Source organism: Coregonus lavaretus (assembly GCF_964263955.1).
Source record: "Coregonus lavaretus genome assembly, chromosome: 11".
Taxonomy (NCBI): domain Eukaryota; kingdom Metazoa; phylum Chordata; class Actinopteri; order Salmoniformes; family Salmonidae; genus Coregonus; species Coregonus lavaretus.
Window position 1 is genome coordinate 38,324,932 of NC_139998.1, and position 17,395 is coordinate 38,342,326.

Sequence of the window (17,395 nt, forward strand, 5' to 3'; positions counted from 1 at the left end):
ATCAATTACCTCATGCAGAGTGATGATGAAATAAACATGTGATTGTGTGTGTGTGTGTGTGTGTGTGTGTGTGTGTGTGTGTGTGTGTGTGTATAAACTATCAAGCCTACATTCTCTACCCATCTCATCTTCTTAGACGCCAGATTTCACCAAGTTCATTCATACATTCTGTGGTTTTCTAATTCTTAAATCCACTAGTTTACCAATATAGAGATCTAGAGATATACAAGTAATTAACACATTCAGTCATAACTCAAATGTCCAATGACATTTCAACTTTAATTCCATGCAGAGACATAGGAAAAACACATCGAGCCACACAATCCATTCAAACTAAATATTAAACCTCAAATGACATGCTTCATATTCCTTTTTCACAGACAGAGACAGACAGATAGACAGACTCACAAGCAAACACAGATAGACAGACAGACACATATAAAAAGAGAAGCAGACATAAAGTGACTCACCAACAACCATTAGTGTGAACTCAAAGCCCCTCTTCACTGACTTCCTGTACACCTGGTTGGGGAGGTTGGCGAACCCCACATACCCCTCCAGATTCCTCTGCTGGAAGAAAACACACACAAAGTCACTCTGGAATCTTCTGGGGGGACAAACACCTTGCGGTTGTGTACACGGCATGTGCGTACACACACTCATACACAGAGAGACAAAGAGCTGGTTTTAGAGGCCATGATTCGAATTTCTCTGGCCTGGCGTGACAAAGCACCATTGAAAGAGAAGGGTAAAACGGGAACAGGGTTTTGGGTGTGAGGTAAAATGATGAAAAGGGGTTAAAAAAGGAAGCGGGTAAGGTAGTCTAACTGCTCCCCCTGTTTATTTACCAGTTGTATCATATCCATCATATCCATAATTTGAGAGACGTCGTCATGGAGACCGTGGATCTCGCACCAGATGACAGCCAAGGCGTTCCCAAGTTGTGCGTTCTCCTTCTCTCTAGTACCGTATTTCTCCATTCCTCCCTCTGCCTGCTCTAATCTCATCCTCTCTCTCTCCCAGTGCGTTGTCATGCACGCTACACAAGGCAAATACAATTGATTGCTGCTCGCCCCTGCTCACAGCCCTCACATGTGTGTCCCAATGGAAAACTCAGGGGTAGAGAGAGCGAGGGGTCACACTAGTCACTCCTACACAGCAGCCCAGTGGGACACTGTCTACCACCCTGAAAACATGTGTCCTCTCACTTATCCTATAGAGTCAGGAAACACAATAGGGCTGCTAAGAGAGCAAACACTTTATTGTGGTATGTCCAGCCTCCCAAGTCATAGACTGTTCAATCTGCTAAAGCACGGCAAGCGGTGCCGATGCAACAAGTCTGGAACCAACAGGACCCTGAACAGCTTCTACCCCCAAGCCATAAGACTGCTAAATAGTTGGTTAAGTACTTAACCAATAGCTACCCGGACTATCTGCATTGACCCTTTTTGCACTTACTGTTTTGACTCATCACATATGCTGCTGTTACAGTTTATTATCTATCCTGTTGCCTAGTCTCTTTATTCCTAGTTATATGTACATATCTACCTCAAATACCTTGTACCCCTGTACATCAACTCGGTACTGGTATCCCGTGTATATAGCCATGTTATCATTACTCATTGTGTATTTATTCCTTGTGTTATTATTTTTAAATGTTTCTACTATTTCTCTTTTTTTTCCTGTACTGTTGGGAAGGGCCAGTAAGTAAGCATTTCACTGTTAGTCTTCACCTGTTATTTACGAAGCATGTGACAAATACAATTGTATTTTATTTTATTAGTCTGAGGTGTCTGAGTACAGGTAATTGCTGTAAATGCTTCCATTTGAGGAAAGGAGTTAGTGGAGTATTAACCCAAAAAGCTCTATGACACACTGGGTGTGTGCTGATCTTGCCTTAATCTGTGTGTGTATCATGAATCTGTGTGTGTATCATGAATCTGTGTGTGTATCATGAATCTGTGTGTGTATCATGAATCTGTGTGTGTATCATGAATCTGTGTGTGTATCATGAATCTGTGTGTGTATCATGAATCTGCGTGTGTATCAAGAATATGTGTGTGTATCATGAATCCGTGTGTGTATCATGAATCTGTGTGTGTGTATCATATTCCACATGTTACCATTCATTAACCTAGCACAGATCAGAGGCTGGTAGATTTGAGGGGATTTAGGCCTAAACCCTTATTGGATATGTAATAACAACTGTGTTTTTGTGATAGGCTATGTCAAAATCAAATCCAATCAAATGTTGTTTTTCACATGTGCCGAATACAACAGGTGTAGACCTTGCAGTGAAATGCTTACTTACAAGCCCTTAACCAACAATGCAGTTTTAAGAAAAACAAGTGTTAAGAAAGTATTTACTAAAATAACTGAAGTAAAAAAAGAAAACAAAACAAAAATAAAAAATAAAAAAAAGAAATAATTAAAGAGCAACAATAAAACAACAGCAATGAGGGAGTACCAGTACAGAGTCAATGTGCGGGGGCACAGATTAGTCGAGGTAATTGAGGTAATATGTACAGTGAGGGAAAAAAGTATTTGATCCCCTGCTGATTTTGTACGTTTGCCTACTGACAAAGAAATTATCAGTCTATAATTTTAATGGTAGGTTTATTTGAACAGTGAGAGACAGAATAACAACAAAGACATCCAGAAAAACGCATGTTAAAAATGTTATAAATTGATTTGCATTTTAATGAGGGAAATAAGTATTTGACCCCTCTGCAAAACATGACTTAGTCCTTGGTGGCAAAACCCTTGTTGGCAATCACAGAGGTCAGACGTTTCTTGTAGTTGGCCACCAGGTTTGCACACATCTCAGGAGGGATTTTGTCCCACTCCTCTTTGCAGATCTTCTCCAAGTCATTAAGGTTTCGAGGCTGACGTTTGGCAACTCGAACCTTCAGCTCCCTCCACAGATTTCTATGTGATTAAGGTCTGGAGACTGGCTGGGCCACTCCAGGACCTTAATGTGCTACTTCTTGAGCCACTCCTTTGTTGCCTTGGCCGTGTGTTTTGGGTCATTGTCATGCTGGAATACTCATCCACGACCCATTTTCAATGCCCTGGCTGAGGGAAGGAGGTTCTCACCCAAGATTTGATGGTACATGGCCCCGTCCATCGTCCCTTTGATGCAGTGAAGTTGTCCTGTCCCCTTAGCAGAAAAACACCCCCAAAGCATAATGTTTCCACCTCCATGTTTGACGGTGGGGATGGTGTTCTTGGGGTCATAGGCAGCATTCCTCCTCAACACGGCGAGTTGAGTTGATGCCAAAGAGCTCGATTTAGGTCTCATCTGACCACAACACTTTCACCCAGTTCTCCTCTGAATCATTCAGATGTTCATTGGCAAACTTCAGACGGGCATGTATATGTGCTTTCTTGACCAGGGGGACCTTGCGGGCGCTGCAGGATTTCAGTCCTTCACGGCGTAGTGTGTTACCAATTGTTTTCTTGGTGACTATGGTCCCAGCTGCCTTGAGATCATTGACAAGATCCTCCCGTGTAGTTCTGGGCTGATTCCTCACCGTTCTCATGATCATTGCAACTCCACGAGGTGAGATCTTGCATGGAGCCCCAGGCCGAGGGAGATTGACACTTCTTTTGTGTTTCTTCCATTTGCGAATAATCGCACCAACTGTTGTCACCTTCTCACCAAGCTGCTTGGCGATGGTCTTGTAGCCCATTCCAGCCTTGTGTAGGTCTACAATCTTGTCCCTGACATCCTTGGAGAGCTCTTTGGTCTTGGCCATGGTGGAGAGTTTGGAATCTGATTGATTGATTGCTTCTGTGGACAGGTGTTTTTTTTACAGGTAACAAACTGAGATTAGGAGCACTCCCTTTAAGAGTGTGCTCCTAATCTCAGCTCGTTACCTGTATAAAAGACACCTGGGAGCCAGAAATCTTTCTGATTGAGAGGGGGTCAAATAATTATTTCCCTCATTAAAATGCAAATCAATTTATAACATTTTTGACATGCATTTTTCTGGATTTTTTTGTTGTTATTCTGTCTCTCACTGTTCAAATAAACCTACCATTAAAATTATAGACTGATCATTTCTTTGTCAGTGGGCAAACGTACAAAATCAGCAGGGGATCAAATACTTTTTTCCCTCACTGTACATGTAGGTAGAGGTAAAGTGACTATGCATAGACAATAAACAGAGAGTAGCAGCAGCATAAAAATGGAGGGGGGGGGGGGGGGGGGTCAATGCAAATTGTCCGGGTCGCCATTTGATTAGCTGTTCAGGAGTCTTATGGCTTGGGGGTAGAAGCTTTTAAGAAGCCTTTTGGACCTAGACATGGCACTCCGGTACCGCTTGCCGTGCGGTAGCAGAGAGAACAGTCTATGACAAGGGTGGCTGGAGTCTTTGGCAGTTTTTAGGGCCTTCCTCTGACACCGCCTGGTATAGAGGTCCTGGATGGCAGGAAGCTTAGCCCCAGTTTTGTACTGGGCCGTACGCACTACCCTCTGTAGTGCCTTGCGGTTGGAGGCCGAGCAGTTGCCATACCAGGCAGTGATGCAACCAGTCAGGATGCTCTCGATGGTGCAGCTGTATAACTTTTTGAGGATCTGAGGCCCCATGCCAAATCTTTTCAGTCTCCTGAGGGAAAGAGGCATTGTCGTGCCCTCTTCACAACTGTCTTGGTGTGTTTGGACCATGATAGTTTATTGGTGTTCGTCAACCTGCTCCACTACAGCCCCATCGAAGAGAATGGGGGCGTGCTCGGCCCTCCTTTTCCTGTAGTCCACGATCATCTCCTTTGTCTTGATCACATTGAGGGAGTGGTTGTTATCCTGGCACCACATTGCCAGATCTCTGACCTCCTCCCTATAAGCTGTCTCATCGTTGTCAGTGATCAGGCCTACCACTGTTGTGTTTGATGGTTCGTCGGAGCGCATAGCGGGATTTCTTATAAGTATAAGTAACAAATGTGTTATAACATGTAATGACAAACCACGTTCCAATACTATTTCCCTCCAAACTGATTTTGACACCACCGGACAACAAGACCAAGGGGCAGATGGGAAACATTTCTCAATATTTCCTTCTGTATCTGAACTGACACTCAGTGCAAGTAACTGACTGCTACAAAAATATTGCTTTTAAGAGGTCAATGGAGGAAATCTGGGCACATCATGTCAAAGAGAAGTGGCATATAAAACCAGATAAACCGTAGTAGCTAGGACAAAAACACCTAGGCTATTCTGTCCATCAAATAGGCCCTATAGCAAAGCCCATAACTATCTCTGCCTGTCTATAGTACCGGTATGTGTTGTTCAGTTTAGCTGAAAGGTCAAATGTGACATTCATGTAATCAGGTCTGTGCATCAGCATGTGACAGTGGCGTAATCACCCACAGCCCCCTATATCTCACTGATGCGATCTGTATCAATTGTGACAATCAAGAGTTTTGCAATTTACTCACTTACGTCATTGGTGGAAAATAACAGGCCTAAGCAAAAGGGCACATACATAAAGCATTCGTGTGAATCTCCGAAATTGATATCTTGCTGTTGTTTACAGGTCAGTATGTGTACAGGGGGCGGGTGCGTGGTGATTTTAAATGGCCCTAAGCAATTTCCATACTCCCTCCCTGACCATGCTGGGTCACATAACGTTGTTGTGATGCCATCTCAGCGTTCTCATCATCTGGGGGTAACACATAAATTCTAGGGCTGGCACAATTACCGTATAATCATGTAACCAACGATTATGGAGGAAGACCGGCATGAAAATAAAATAACTGTCATAACCGTTTTTTGTTGTTGTGTGGAACGAACAGCTCACTGAAGCACTGAGGTATATAAGAACTGGAGACAGCATCCAAGATGGCTGACCGTTGTTTTCAAAGTAATCTACTCCCATCCGCATACGTCGTTTCGTGGTGGTTGCCATCTGCTTTACAGAGCCGATAACTCTCTTCGGCCTCGAAGACAATTACTTGAACAATTCAATGGATATTTTTGGCACAAAGGTGATAAGTGTTTTTTGGGGGGAAATTTCAAATTGGACTTCTCTATGGGGCCGTCTATGGGAATTGTCTTTTTGGGCTCGCCGTCAGCTAAACTGCAATACCGAAAGTGTCCTCTGACCACAGTGAGCGTGCTTCTAGACCGGAACCCTGGACTGAAGACGGGACAGCCGGGTATTTGTGCAGTTGAGTCCATCTCCGCGGTAACATGGACTCTTTACAACGTGATGAGATTTTGGTGCTCCATGCAAGCAAGGTGATGTAGCCTTAGGTTTCATGTTTCATTTATTCGCTCCAAAGAAAATAAGTGAAAGACAAAACAGTACAGATAAAAAAACTGGTAAAAACGGTGTGCAGGTGAGGTTGGAAGCCCAAAAGGGTTTATATGAAAAACACACCACAAATAATTACAAAAAAAAAAGTTTGTTCAATCAGTTAAACAAAACATATTAATTATAATTATATAGCAAACAAGTCTTTGGTTGCCTAGGCAATGCCCCCTTCCCTGCAGTCAGGAGCGGAGTCAGGAGCAGAGAAAACATGCAGTCAGGAGCGGAGTAGAGGAGAAAATGTGCGTCTAAAAAAATATATATATACTTTTGCTATTCAAATAGTGACCACGATCATTTGGCTGACCAATAAAAGTCATCCAAAATTCCATGACCGTCACAGCCCTACACGTACCAGATGGGTAGTAGCTAGAATTATTGGGGATCTTTTGAAAAGTGGCTGACATAGGTATAAATACATGTGTGCATGAGACAGAAAGAGAGTCTGTGAATAAAGCTGTGTGTGTGTGTGGTTCAGAATGAGAGGCAGTCCAAGTCTATGTGTTGCTCTTTAACCCCCTCAGGGGTAACACAAGGGTTACCTGGATAACATCATCTGCATTCCATTCTCTGCTGTTTGCCAATGCAAATTTGTCAAATGATTATGTTTTTCTGCATTCTAATGCAATATTGAACTGAACATAGGCCTAGTCAAATTTTGATTAAACAATTCCCACTTATAGCCTATAGGCCTATAGAGAGAGAGAGCAATAGTAATGGAGTCTTTTTGTAGGCACTAACTCTGCCATGGGTCGTTGGACAAATCATATGGGAAAATGAATGGAGTGTTTGTAGGGTTTTTGTATAAATGCCGAAAATAAGGTTTGTGGCAAACATAGGCTTGGGATATCTTATTTGTTTTGTTTTATGAGATAATCTTAATCAGCTAACATCACTTTTTGTGAATTTTGAAGCATTTATGTAATCAGAAAAACAACAAAACGTATAAGATCTCCTAAGCCTGTGTTAACCTCAGGCCTTATTTTCGGCCTTTATCCCAAAACCCTATTCTTTCCCCATTAGGAATGGCTGAATGAACCAGAGGTAACTAATTTCAGGTTTTTAGGCCTGCAAAGCTGGTGAGCTCTATAGAATGAAATCATTAAAGACTCAACTACATCCAATACCCTTCATCACGTGCGCAAATACAAAATTGCCCTATTCATTTAGCCTATGGATGTTTCGATACCTGCATGGAAACAAATCCATTATTGGAAACATAACCCTTTTCTCAGAAATTCCATAGTGCATTTGCAATGCTATTTTTGGCACTGTAGGGTGCGTCTCTCCAAAGCGTGCATTATAATGCATGAATGTCCATTCCTTTCCACGACTGGGCGCGGGCTGTCATTGGCACTTTTCAATTTGATCGGTCGGTGCGTGACACGGTTTTAGAGCGATGGGTGCACTTTGCAAGAGCAGGTTACAATTGTTACCTTTATAATAAATAAAACATTTATATAAAATGTATGCTGCGTAATACAATGATACAACGCGTAATAACACAACGTTAATGGGTACAACAAAGCGGAGTAGCAGACCCTGTCAAGATGAATCGGGATGCTCCACACTGAGGCAAGGCCTATAATAGAACGTTCATGCGTAGTCTTCTGTTGCCAGAGGCTGGTTTTCTTCAGAATTATAAGAGAGAATGGAGTCGAATAAACCTACTCAGGCCAAGAGCTATGAAAGAAATCCTCATTTTCGGTTACATTCCTCTTTCTCCTATTCTCCTTACCATGATGCGGTTTTAACGTTGGAGAAGGCAACATGGGATGCGTTTACAGTATTGGTTTCAATTAATTCATGAAAATGTTTGTATCCAGATCACACGAGAGAAAATATAATTGATTTGATGTGATAAGAGTAACACTTACTGCAATGCTGGCAACTGCAGATTCTGGTCGTTCGATCATTGTAATACTACTGTGACACCACCCACCCTACAGCCGAATAGATCAGACATAAAATATATGTTTAAAAAACCACGGAACAAAAGTGTTAAGAGACGCTGCTTTCAAAATGAGCCGTCCTCTTCTTGCAACGCAACGTTTTTATGTAGCCTACCAGTAGCAACAGAACCCTTGTGCCTCTCAATGGGCCCAAATGAATGAAATTGGGTTGGTGGTAGGCTATCTACATAGGTTACGACGACTAGTAGAATAAAGCATTTACGAACCGCGCAAGGGGGAAATGTTCCTGTTGCTGCCTCGAAAGGCGATTGACTCCTCCTTTGGAACTACATGCCTATTGGCTAGAGACAGCTGAAATTGTGATGTCACACCAGATTCGACGGGCTACCGAATTCTATTGGTTCTAAATACGAACTGCATTGTGGTGAGCTGAGCCTTTTATCTGGAATAATTTACGAATATTTTATGAATGTCTTGAACTGATCCATCATCTCATAAACGCGCCGTTGGATTTGCATTGATCACAGGTCAAATATCGCATACATGTGGGCTGCTGGCCTCCTGCATTCATACTCTCAACAGGATAATCCAGAAACAGCCATGAGTTCGTTCCACACTGTCATTCGAGAACACCTGTACGGTCTAGTTGCGCTCTCTTGTGGCTGTGCATTAGAATCAAATAACATTGTATTTGTCACATGCGCCGAATACGACAGGTGTAGTAGACCTTACCGTGAAACGCTTACTTACAAGCCCTTAACCAACAATGCAGTTTTTAGAAAAATAAGAGTTAAGAAAATATATACTAAATAAACTAAAGTAAAAAAATAAAATAAAAGAGCAACAATAAAATAACAATAACGAGGCAATATGCAGAGGGTACAATACCGAGTCAATGTGCAGCGCATCGGTTAGTCAAGGAGGTAAAGCCAGTTTCAGGTTGGATATTCGCCAGATATTTGCGCTTTCAAACCTCAATAGCTTTCAAACCACTCGAGCCAGAGACTCCAAATACAGTTGAAGTCGGAAGTTTACATACACCTTAGCCAAATACATTTAAACTCAGTTTTTCACAATTCCTGACATTTAATCCTAGTACAAATTCCCTGTCTTAGGTCAGTTAGGATCACCACTTTATTTGAAGAAAGTGAAATGTCAGAATAATAGTAGAGAGAATGATTTATTTAAGCTTTTATTTCATTCATCACATTCCCAGTGGGTCAGAAGTTTACGTACACTCAATTAGTATTTGGTAGCATTGCCTTTAAATTGTTTAACTTGGGTCAAACATTTCTGGTAGCCTTCCACAAGCTTCCCAAAATAAGTTGGGTGAATTTTGGCATATTCCTCCTGACAGAGCTGGTGTAACTGAGTCAGGTTTGTAGGCCTCCTTGCTCGCACACGCTTTTTCAGTTCTGCCCACACATGTTCTATAGGATTGAGGTCAGGGCTTTGTGATGGCTACTCCAATACCTTGACTTTGTTGTCCTTAAGCCATTTTGCCACAACTTTGGAAGTATGCTTGGGGTCATTGTCCATTTGGAAGACCCATTTGCGACCAAGCTTTAACTTCCTGGCTGATGTCTTGAGATGTTGCTTCAATATATCCACATAATTTCCTTCCTCATGATGACATCTATTTTGTGAAGTGCACCAGTCCCTCCTGCAGCAAAGCACCCCCACAGCATGATGTTGCCACCCCCATGCTTCACGGTTGGGATGGTGTTCTTCGGCTTGCAAGCCACCCCATTTTTCCTCCAAACATAACGATAGTCATTATGGCCAAACAGTTGTATTTTTGTTTCATCAGACCATAGGACATTTCTCCAAAAAGTACGATCTTTGTCCCCATTTGCAGTTGCAAACCGAAGTCTGTCTTTTTTATGGCGGTTTTGGAGCAGTGGTTTCTTCCTTGCTGAGTGGCCTTTCAGGTTATGTCGCTATAGGACTCGTTTTATTGTGGATATAGATACTTATGTACCTGTTTCCTCCAGCATCTTCACAAGGTCCTTTGCTGTTGTTCTGGGATTGATTTGCACTTTTCACACCAAAGTACGTTCATCTCTAGGAGACAGAACGAGTCTCCTTCCTGAGCCGTATGACGGCTGCGTGGTCCCATGGTGTTTATACTTGCGTACTATTGTTTGTACAGATGAATGTGGTACCTTCAGGAGTTTGGAAATTGCACCCAAGGATGAACCAGACTTGTGGAGGTCTACAATTTCTTGGCTGATTTCTTTTGATTTTCCCATGATGACAAGCAAAGAGGCACTGAGGTTGAAGGTAGGCCTTGAAATACATCCACAGGTACACCTTCAATTGACTCAAATTATGTCAATTAGCCTATCAGAAGCTTCTAAAGCCATGACATCATTTCCTGGAATTTTCCATGTTGTTTAAAGGCACAGTCAACTTAGTGTATGTAAACTTCTGACCCACTGGAATTGTGATATAGAGAATTATAAGTGAAATAATCTGCCTGTAAACGATTGTTGGAAAAATTACTTGTGTCATGCACAAAGTAAATGTCCTAACCGACTTGCCAAAACTATAGTTTGTTAACAAGAAATGTGTGGAGTGGTTGAAAAACAAGTTTTAATGACTCCAACCTAAGTGTATGTAAACTTCCGATTTCAACTGTAAGTGTCATGATGTTGGAAAAATGTCGCACAACATTGCACATGTCTTATTTTCACGATTTGGACATTAATTTGCTTTCCAAAGCGAATAAACATGTGGAAATGTGAGCAGCATTCAGTATTCCTAGTTGAATGAGTTAGGGAGCGTAAACAAAGTACAAACTTATTTTACATTCGAATTTCAATAGCTCCTTGGTCATGACCTCAACCAAGGTTCAGAATGTCCACTGACTACCCTTCTATATTGCACACCCTTTTGTTTGTCCCTTTTCATCTCAGGTGATTTTACATGAATCTTTCAAAATTTCAAAATTCAATAGCTCCTTGGTCATGTGATCTACTGTACTCAAACCAGGTTCAGAATGTCCACTGACTACCCTTCCTTATTACACACCCTTTAGTTTGTTCATTTTCATCTCACACGTTTTTACATTAATTTTTCAAACTTTCTAATTTCAATAGCTCCTTGGTCATGTGACCTACTAGACTCAAACAAGGTTCAGAATGTCTACTGACTACCCTTCTATATTGCACACCCTTTAGTTTGTTCATTTTCATCTCACACGTTTTTACATTAATTTTTCAAACTTTCTAATTTCAATAGCTCCTTGGTCATGTGACCTACTAGACTCAAACAAGGTTCAGAATGTCTACTGACTACCCTTCTATATTGCACACCCTTTAGTTTGTCCATTTTAATCTCACACGTTTTTACATTAATTTTTCAAACTTTCTAATTTCAATAGCTCCTTGGCTTTGGTGTTCACTTGTACACAGAAGAGGGTTTGAAGATCCTAGATGAACATCTGAGAAAGCGCAGTCCAGTGACTCTTCATCTTGATGCCACTGGTGGGGTTGTGTCTAAGATTAGCAATCAAAGTAAAAGAGTTCTGTACTATGCTCTGGTTCTTCCTGGAATGGGCAAGGATAAACCACCCCTCCCCATATCCGAGATGATTAGTGTTCAGCACTCCATCCCAACAATAACCTTTTGGTTAATGGAGACAGTACGCAAGGTCTCACAAATGACAAGCTGCAAGGTGAGACAGGTGGAGGCTGATTTCAGCTGGGCGCTGATTGGAAGTGTATTGCTCTCATTTAACAAAGAGAGCATCACTTCTTATCTAAACAGAGCCCACAGCATACTTTCCTTGGAGGAAAAAGAAGATTGCAAAGACTTCACAGTGCTCCATCTGTGCTCTGCCCACATCCTTAAGGCTGTCGCCCAGGGATTTGGGAAGAAAACAAATGACAATGGGTTCAGAGTATGCAACTTTTTGCTTTGCCTTGTTGCTCAACAGCACCTCTTTCTTCGAGGCACTCGATGTCTTTAGACACGTGTGTGCTTTTCAAATCACAACATAAAAGTCATCTTGTGGATTAATCACAAAAGCAGAGTCTTCTGGAGGAGACACAGACAGGGCCTGGAAATACGTTTTTCTGCCCTGGGATAATCAATGTTCTAATGGACACTTACATGGCCATTTTCCCCCTATGGAGTGGGATACTGCTGGGTGACCTTACAAGATATTGTAATGTGACCAACACAACATTGCAATCAGTGAAATCACGGGACACCAACTGCTATGTGGAACAGTGGTTCTGGATCCTGAAGCATTCCATTTTGCAAAAGAAGAAATTCCTCCATCCAGCTGAATTCATTTTGAAAATGCCCCCCTCCAAGGATGGTATAGGAAGCACATAATTAAACATGATCTGCCAGAATCACTGTTCACTAAATTCTCCTACCGCATGAAGTCATTGGACCAGGAAGAGGAGCAGTGGGCCAAGAGACAAAGAAAATACTCACCTGACAAGTCCAGGTTAAGGTATTTCCAGACAATTACCCGAGCCAAAGAAGAAGGGTAAAAAGAAACCAGCAGGGAAGGCACACCACAAGAAAGATGAAAGCAGGGATAAGGCAACATCACTCCAAGACAACGAGGCTGCAGGCCAAATGTTAAAAGATTGTGATAGATTGTTTTCAGTTCATGTTTAAGCGGACAATAACTCTTCTAAATGTGTTTCATTTGCATATTGCAGGTCACAGCTCTGTGGCGAAGAAATAATTATGAGGTGGTGGTTGCTGTTGTGAGGTCTACAGACAAAAAGTCCTCTTTCCTTCTCCCATCATTCAGAGTTTAAAACTCTGCAACCCCACAAATGGCTTGTGGGTGAGGTAATAAATACTAGTCATAACATGACAATAAGCATTTTTTCAATCACAATTCAAAACATATTGTGGAAAAATAAATTTCATACAGTATGAAGGATGATGTGCACCTAACCAAGTCTAAGGACATGTATTATCATTATATAGTTAACTGGAATTGGAGTTGAATGTTTCTGATGACATACACTTAAATATTTATGGCCCTTATTCTGTCACTTTAAAGTAAATGGTGACGATGTGTCATCACGTAAACACAGTATTGTCAGCAGTATCACACTTTTTTGACTACATAACACCTTATGTATGATACTTAATCTCCCTAACAAGGCATATACAGTGGTGAGAAAAAGTGTTTGCCCCCTTCCTGATTTGTTATTTGTTTGCATGTTTGTCACACTTAAATGTTTCAGATCATCAAACAAATTTAAATATTAGTCAAAGATAACACAAGTAAACACAAAATGCAGTTTTGAAATGAAGGTTGTTATTATTAAGGGAAAACATAATCCAAACCTACAGTGGGGAAAAAAAAGTATTTAGTCAGTCACCAATTGTGCATGTTCTCCCACTTAAAAAGATGAGAGAGGCCTGTAATTTTCATCATAGGTACACGTCAACTATGACAGACAAAATGAGAAAAAAAATCCAGAACATCACATTATAGGATTTTTTATGAATTTATTTGCTAAATATGGTGGAAAATAAGTATTTGGTCAATAACAAAAGTTTCTCAATACTTTGTTATATACCCTTTGTTGGCAATGACACAGGTCAAACATTTTCTGTAAGTCTTCACAAGGTTTTCACACACTGTTGCTGGTATTTTGGCCCATTCCTCCATGCAGATCTCCTCTAGAGCAGTGATGTTTTGGGGCTGTCGCTGGGCAACACAGACTTTCAACTCCCTCCAAAGATTTTCTATGGGGTTGAGATCTGGAGACTGGCTACGCCACTCCAGGACCTTGAAATGCTTCTTACGAAGCCACTCCTTCGTTGCCCGGGCGGTGTGTTTGGGATCATTGTCATGCTGAAAGACCCAGCCACGTTTCATCTTCAATGCCCTTGCTGATGGAAGGAGGTTTTCACTCAAAATCTCACGATACATGGCCCCATTCATTCTTTCCTTTACACGGATCAGTCGTCCTGGTCCCTTTGCAGAAAAACAGCCCCAAAGCATGATGTTTCCACCCCCATGCTTCACAGTAGGTATGGTGTTCTTTGGATGCAACTCAGCATTCTTTGTCCTCCAAACACGACGAGTTGAGTTTTTACCAAAAAGTTATATTTTGGTTTCATCTGACCATATGACATTCTCCCAATCCTCTTCTGGATCATCCAAATGCACTCTAGCAAACTTCAGACGGGCCTGGACATGTACTGGCTTAAGCAGGGGGACACGTCTGGCACTGCAGGATTTGAGTCCCTGGCGGCGTAGTGTGTTACTGATGGTAGGCTTTGTTACTTTGGTCCCAGCTCTCTGCAGGTCATTCACTAGGTCCCCCCGTGTGGTTCTGGGATTTTTGCTCACCGTTCTTGTGATCATTTTGACCCCACGGGGTGAGATCTTGCGTGGAGCCCCAGATCGAGGGAGATTATCAGTGGTCTTGTATGTCTTCCATTTCCTAATAATTGCTCCCACAGTTGATGTCTTCAAACCAAGCTGCTTACCTATTGCAGATTCAGTCTTCCCAGCCTGGTGCAGGTATACAATTTTGTTTCTGGTGTCCTTTGACAGCTCTTTGGTCTTGGCCATAGTGGAGTTTTGAGTGTGACTGTTTGAGGTTGTGGACAGGTGTCTTTTATACTGATAACAAGTTCAAACAGGTGCCATTAATACAGGTAACGAGTGGAGGACAGAGGAGCCTCTTAAAGAAGAAGTTACAGGTCTGTGAGAGCCAGAAATCTTGCTTGTTTGTAGGTGACCAAATACTTATTTTCCACCATAATTTGCAAATAAATTCATAAAAAATCCTACAATGTGATTTTCTGGATTTTTTTTCCTCAATTTGTCTGTCATAGTTGACGTGTACCTATGATGAAAATTATAGGCCTCTCTCATCTTTTTAAGTGGGAGAACTTGCACAATTGGTGGCTGACTAAATACTTTTTTTCCCCAATGTACATGGCCCTGTGTGAAAAAGTGTTTGCCCCCCCTGTTATAACACAACTCAACTGTGGTTTATCACACCTGAGTTCAATTCCTCTAGCCACACCCAGGCCTGATTACTGCCACACCTGTTCTCAATCAAGGAATCACTTAAATAGGACGTGAAGTAGACCAAAAGATCCTCAAAAGCTAGACATCATGCCGAGATCCAAAGAAATTCAGGAACAAATGAGAAAGAAAGTAATTGAGATCCATCAGTCTGGAAAAGGTTATAAAGCCATTTCTAAAGCTTTGGGACTCCAGCGAACCACAGTAAGAGCCATTATCCACAAATGGCGAAAACATGGAACAGTGGTGAACTGTCCCAGGAGTGGCCGGCCGACCAAAATTACCCCAAGAGCGCAGCGACGACTCATCCAAGAGGTCACAAAAGACCCCACAACAACATCCAAAGAGCTGCAGGCCTCACTTGCCTCAGTTAAGGTCAGTGTTCATGACTCCACCATAAGAAAGAGACTGGGCAAAAATGGCCTGCATGGCAGAGTTCCAAGATGAAAACCACTGCTGAGCAAAAAGAACATTAAGGTTTGTCTCATTTTTGCCAGAAAACATCTTGATGATCCCCAAGACCTTTGGGAAAATACTCTGTGGACTGACGAGACTTTGGAGTGGCCCAGTCAACGTCCTGACCTGAATCATATTGAGATGCTGTGGCATGACCTTAAAAAGGCAGTTCATGCTCGAAAACCCTCCAATGTGGATGAATTACAACAATTCTGCAAAGATGAGTGGGCCAAAATTCCTCCACAGCGCTGTAAAAGACTCATTGCAAGTTATCGCAAACGCTTGATTGCAGTTGTTGCTGCTAAGGGTGGCCCAACCAGTTATTAGGTTGTAGGGGGCAATCACTTTTTCACACAGGGCCATGTGGGTTTGGATTTTGTTTTCCCTTATTAATAACAACCTTCATTTCAAAACTGCATTTTGTGTTTACTTGTGTTATCTTTGACTAATATTTAAATTTGTTTGATGATCTGAAACATTTAAGTGTGACAAACATGCAAACAAATAAGAAATCAGGAAGGGGGCAAACACTTTTTCACACCACTGTACATGTGACAATGACCCATTAAGTTGCTTGTAGCCAGAATATATTATAAAAATAAAAACAAAGGCAAATGTAATTACGTTTGTTTTAAATATCGATAAACAACCCTTCTAACTAACCAATATTCTCTGAAATGTCTATATATTTTAGTTTATGCTTAATTATTTGTATAATGTTCTTCACATTCAAAGCATTTGTGGTTTTACTTTCTCTCCTTATACAGACAATCGAACGGTACTTTCAAGCAACCACAAAAAGCTGCGGTCACGGGACAAAGATTTACATCCTAAATCATTACTCAGCCCAAGTCATTCTAAATGGAGAAATAAGTTTAGTGTGCAAGCAAAGTCTGCCCAAGGTACTAATCAAATATGTTAGTGGAGTTTTAAAGGATTAACTATTGATACATTTTTTGGTGCTTAGTGGCAAGCATGTGAAAATATTTATTTCAGGTTAACTTCGGTAACTACAATGCTGTTATGAGTTTCTTGAATGTGGACCAGAACCACTGGAAGTTCATTGTGAGTAAAAATTTTTTTCCAAAATTGAGTTAGGTACATTTTTGGTAAGAGGTATTAGGGTTGTGATATGTGTGATTTAATAGTAAAATAATTTAAGGGATCAATACTGTTCTATATTGCTTCCCCAGTATCTGCATGAACCATCAGGCCAAGTGTTTTTGGTTGACCCTGCTGGACAGAACGAGAAGGAGGAATCGGAACACGCTGCATTCAAATTCAGGTGTTAGTTATTCCATTGTACTGGACGTAATACATATTAGCATTTTACATACATTCATAAGTGTCATAATTTTATGACATACTGTGAAAAACTCTCTTGGCTGCTGGCTCTGTCACATTCAGACATGCGCAGAGAAGACTGAAAGGGGGAGGGTAGCTCTTGACTTGAACCACAGGGGTTCTCTGTAAGGAGAGAGTAATCCAAAGGGCAGACACACCCCTTGACTTTCAATTGGCACCCTTGACCTGTCTGTATTCTCTCCTGATTGGTCTCTGTGGTGCTTGGCCAATGGGAACTCCGTTGCCGGCCCCATCATGAAGTTTTTGACTAAAGTGCCAGAGGTATGCGAGACATCCTCCTTTGTATTTATGGGAACAAAAATGTCCTAACATTTTGGATCCTA

At 41.5% G+C, this 17,395-nt stretch overlaps 1 protein-coding gene across 2 annotated transcripts in view; it reads right to left on the bottom strand.

Annotated features, from left to right (window-relative positions):
* Window positions 1–8,512, bottom strand: part of LOC311137081 (septin-7-like) — a 34,927-nt gene extending 26,415 nt beyond the window's left edge. The window contains exons 1-2 of one of the 2 annotated variants that reach the window (XM_084171413.1): window positions 8,189–8,512; window positions 471–567 (exon numbers count right to left, since the gene is read on the bottom strand). In XM_084171413.1, coding sequence (XP_084027539.1) covers window positions 471–567; window positions 8,189–8,227 — 136 coding nt within the window. In that variant the 5' untranslated portion in view covers window positions 8,228–8,512. Of the gene's footprint in view, window positions 1–470; window positions 571–8,188 lie in introns of both variants that reach the window. The other variant, XM_084171412.1, reaches the window with a different exon arrangement.
* Between the last annotated feature and the right edge of the window lie 8,883 nt (window positions 8,513–17,395).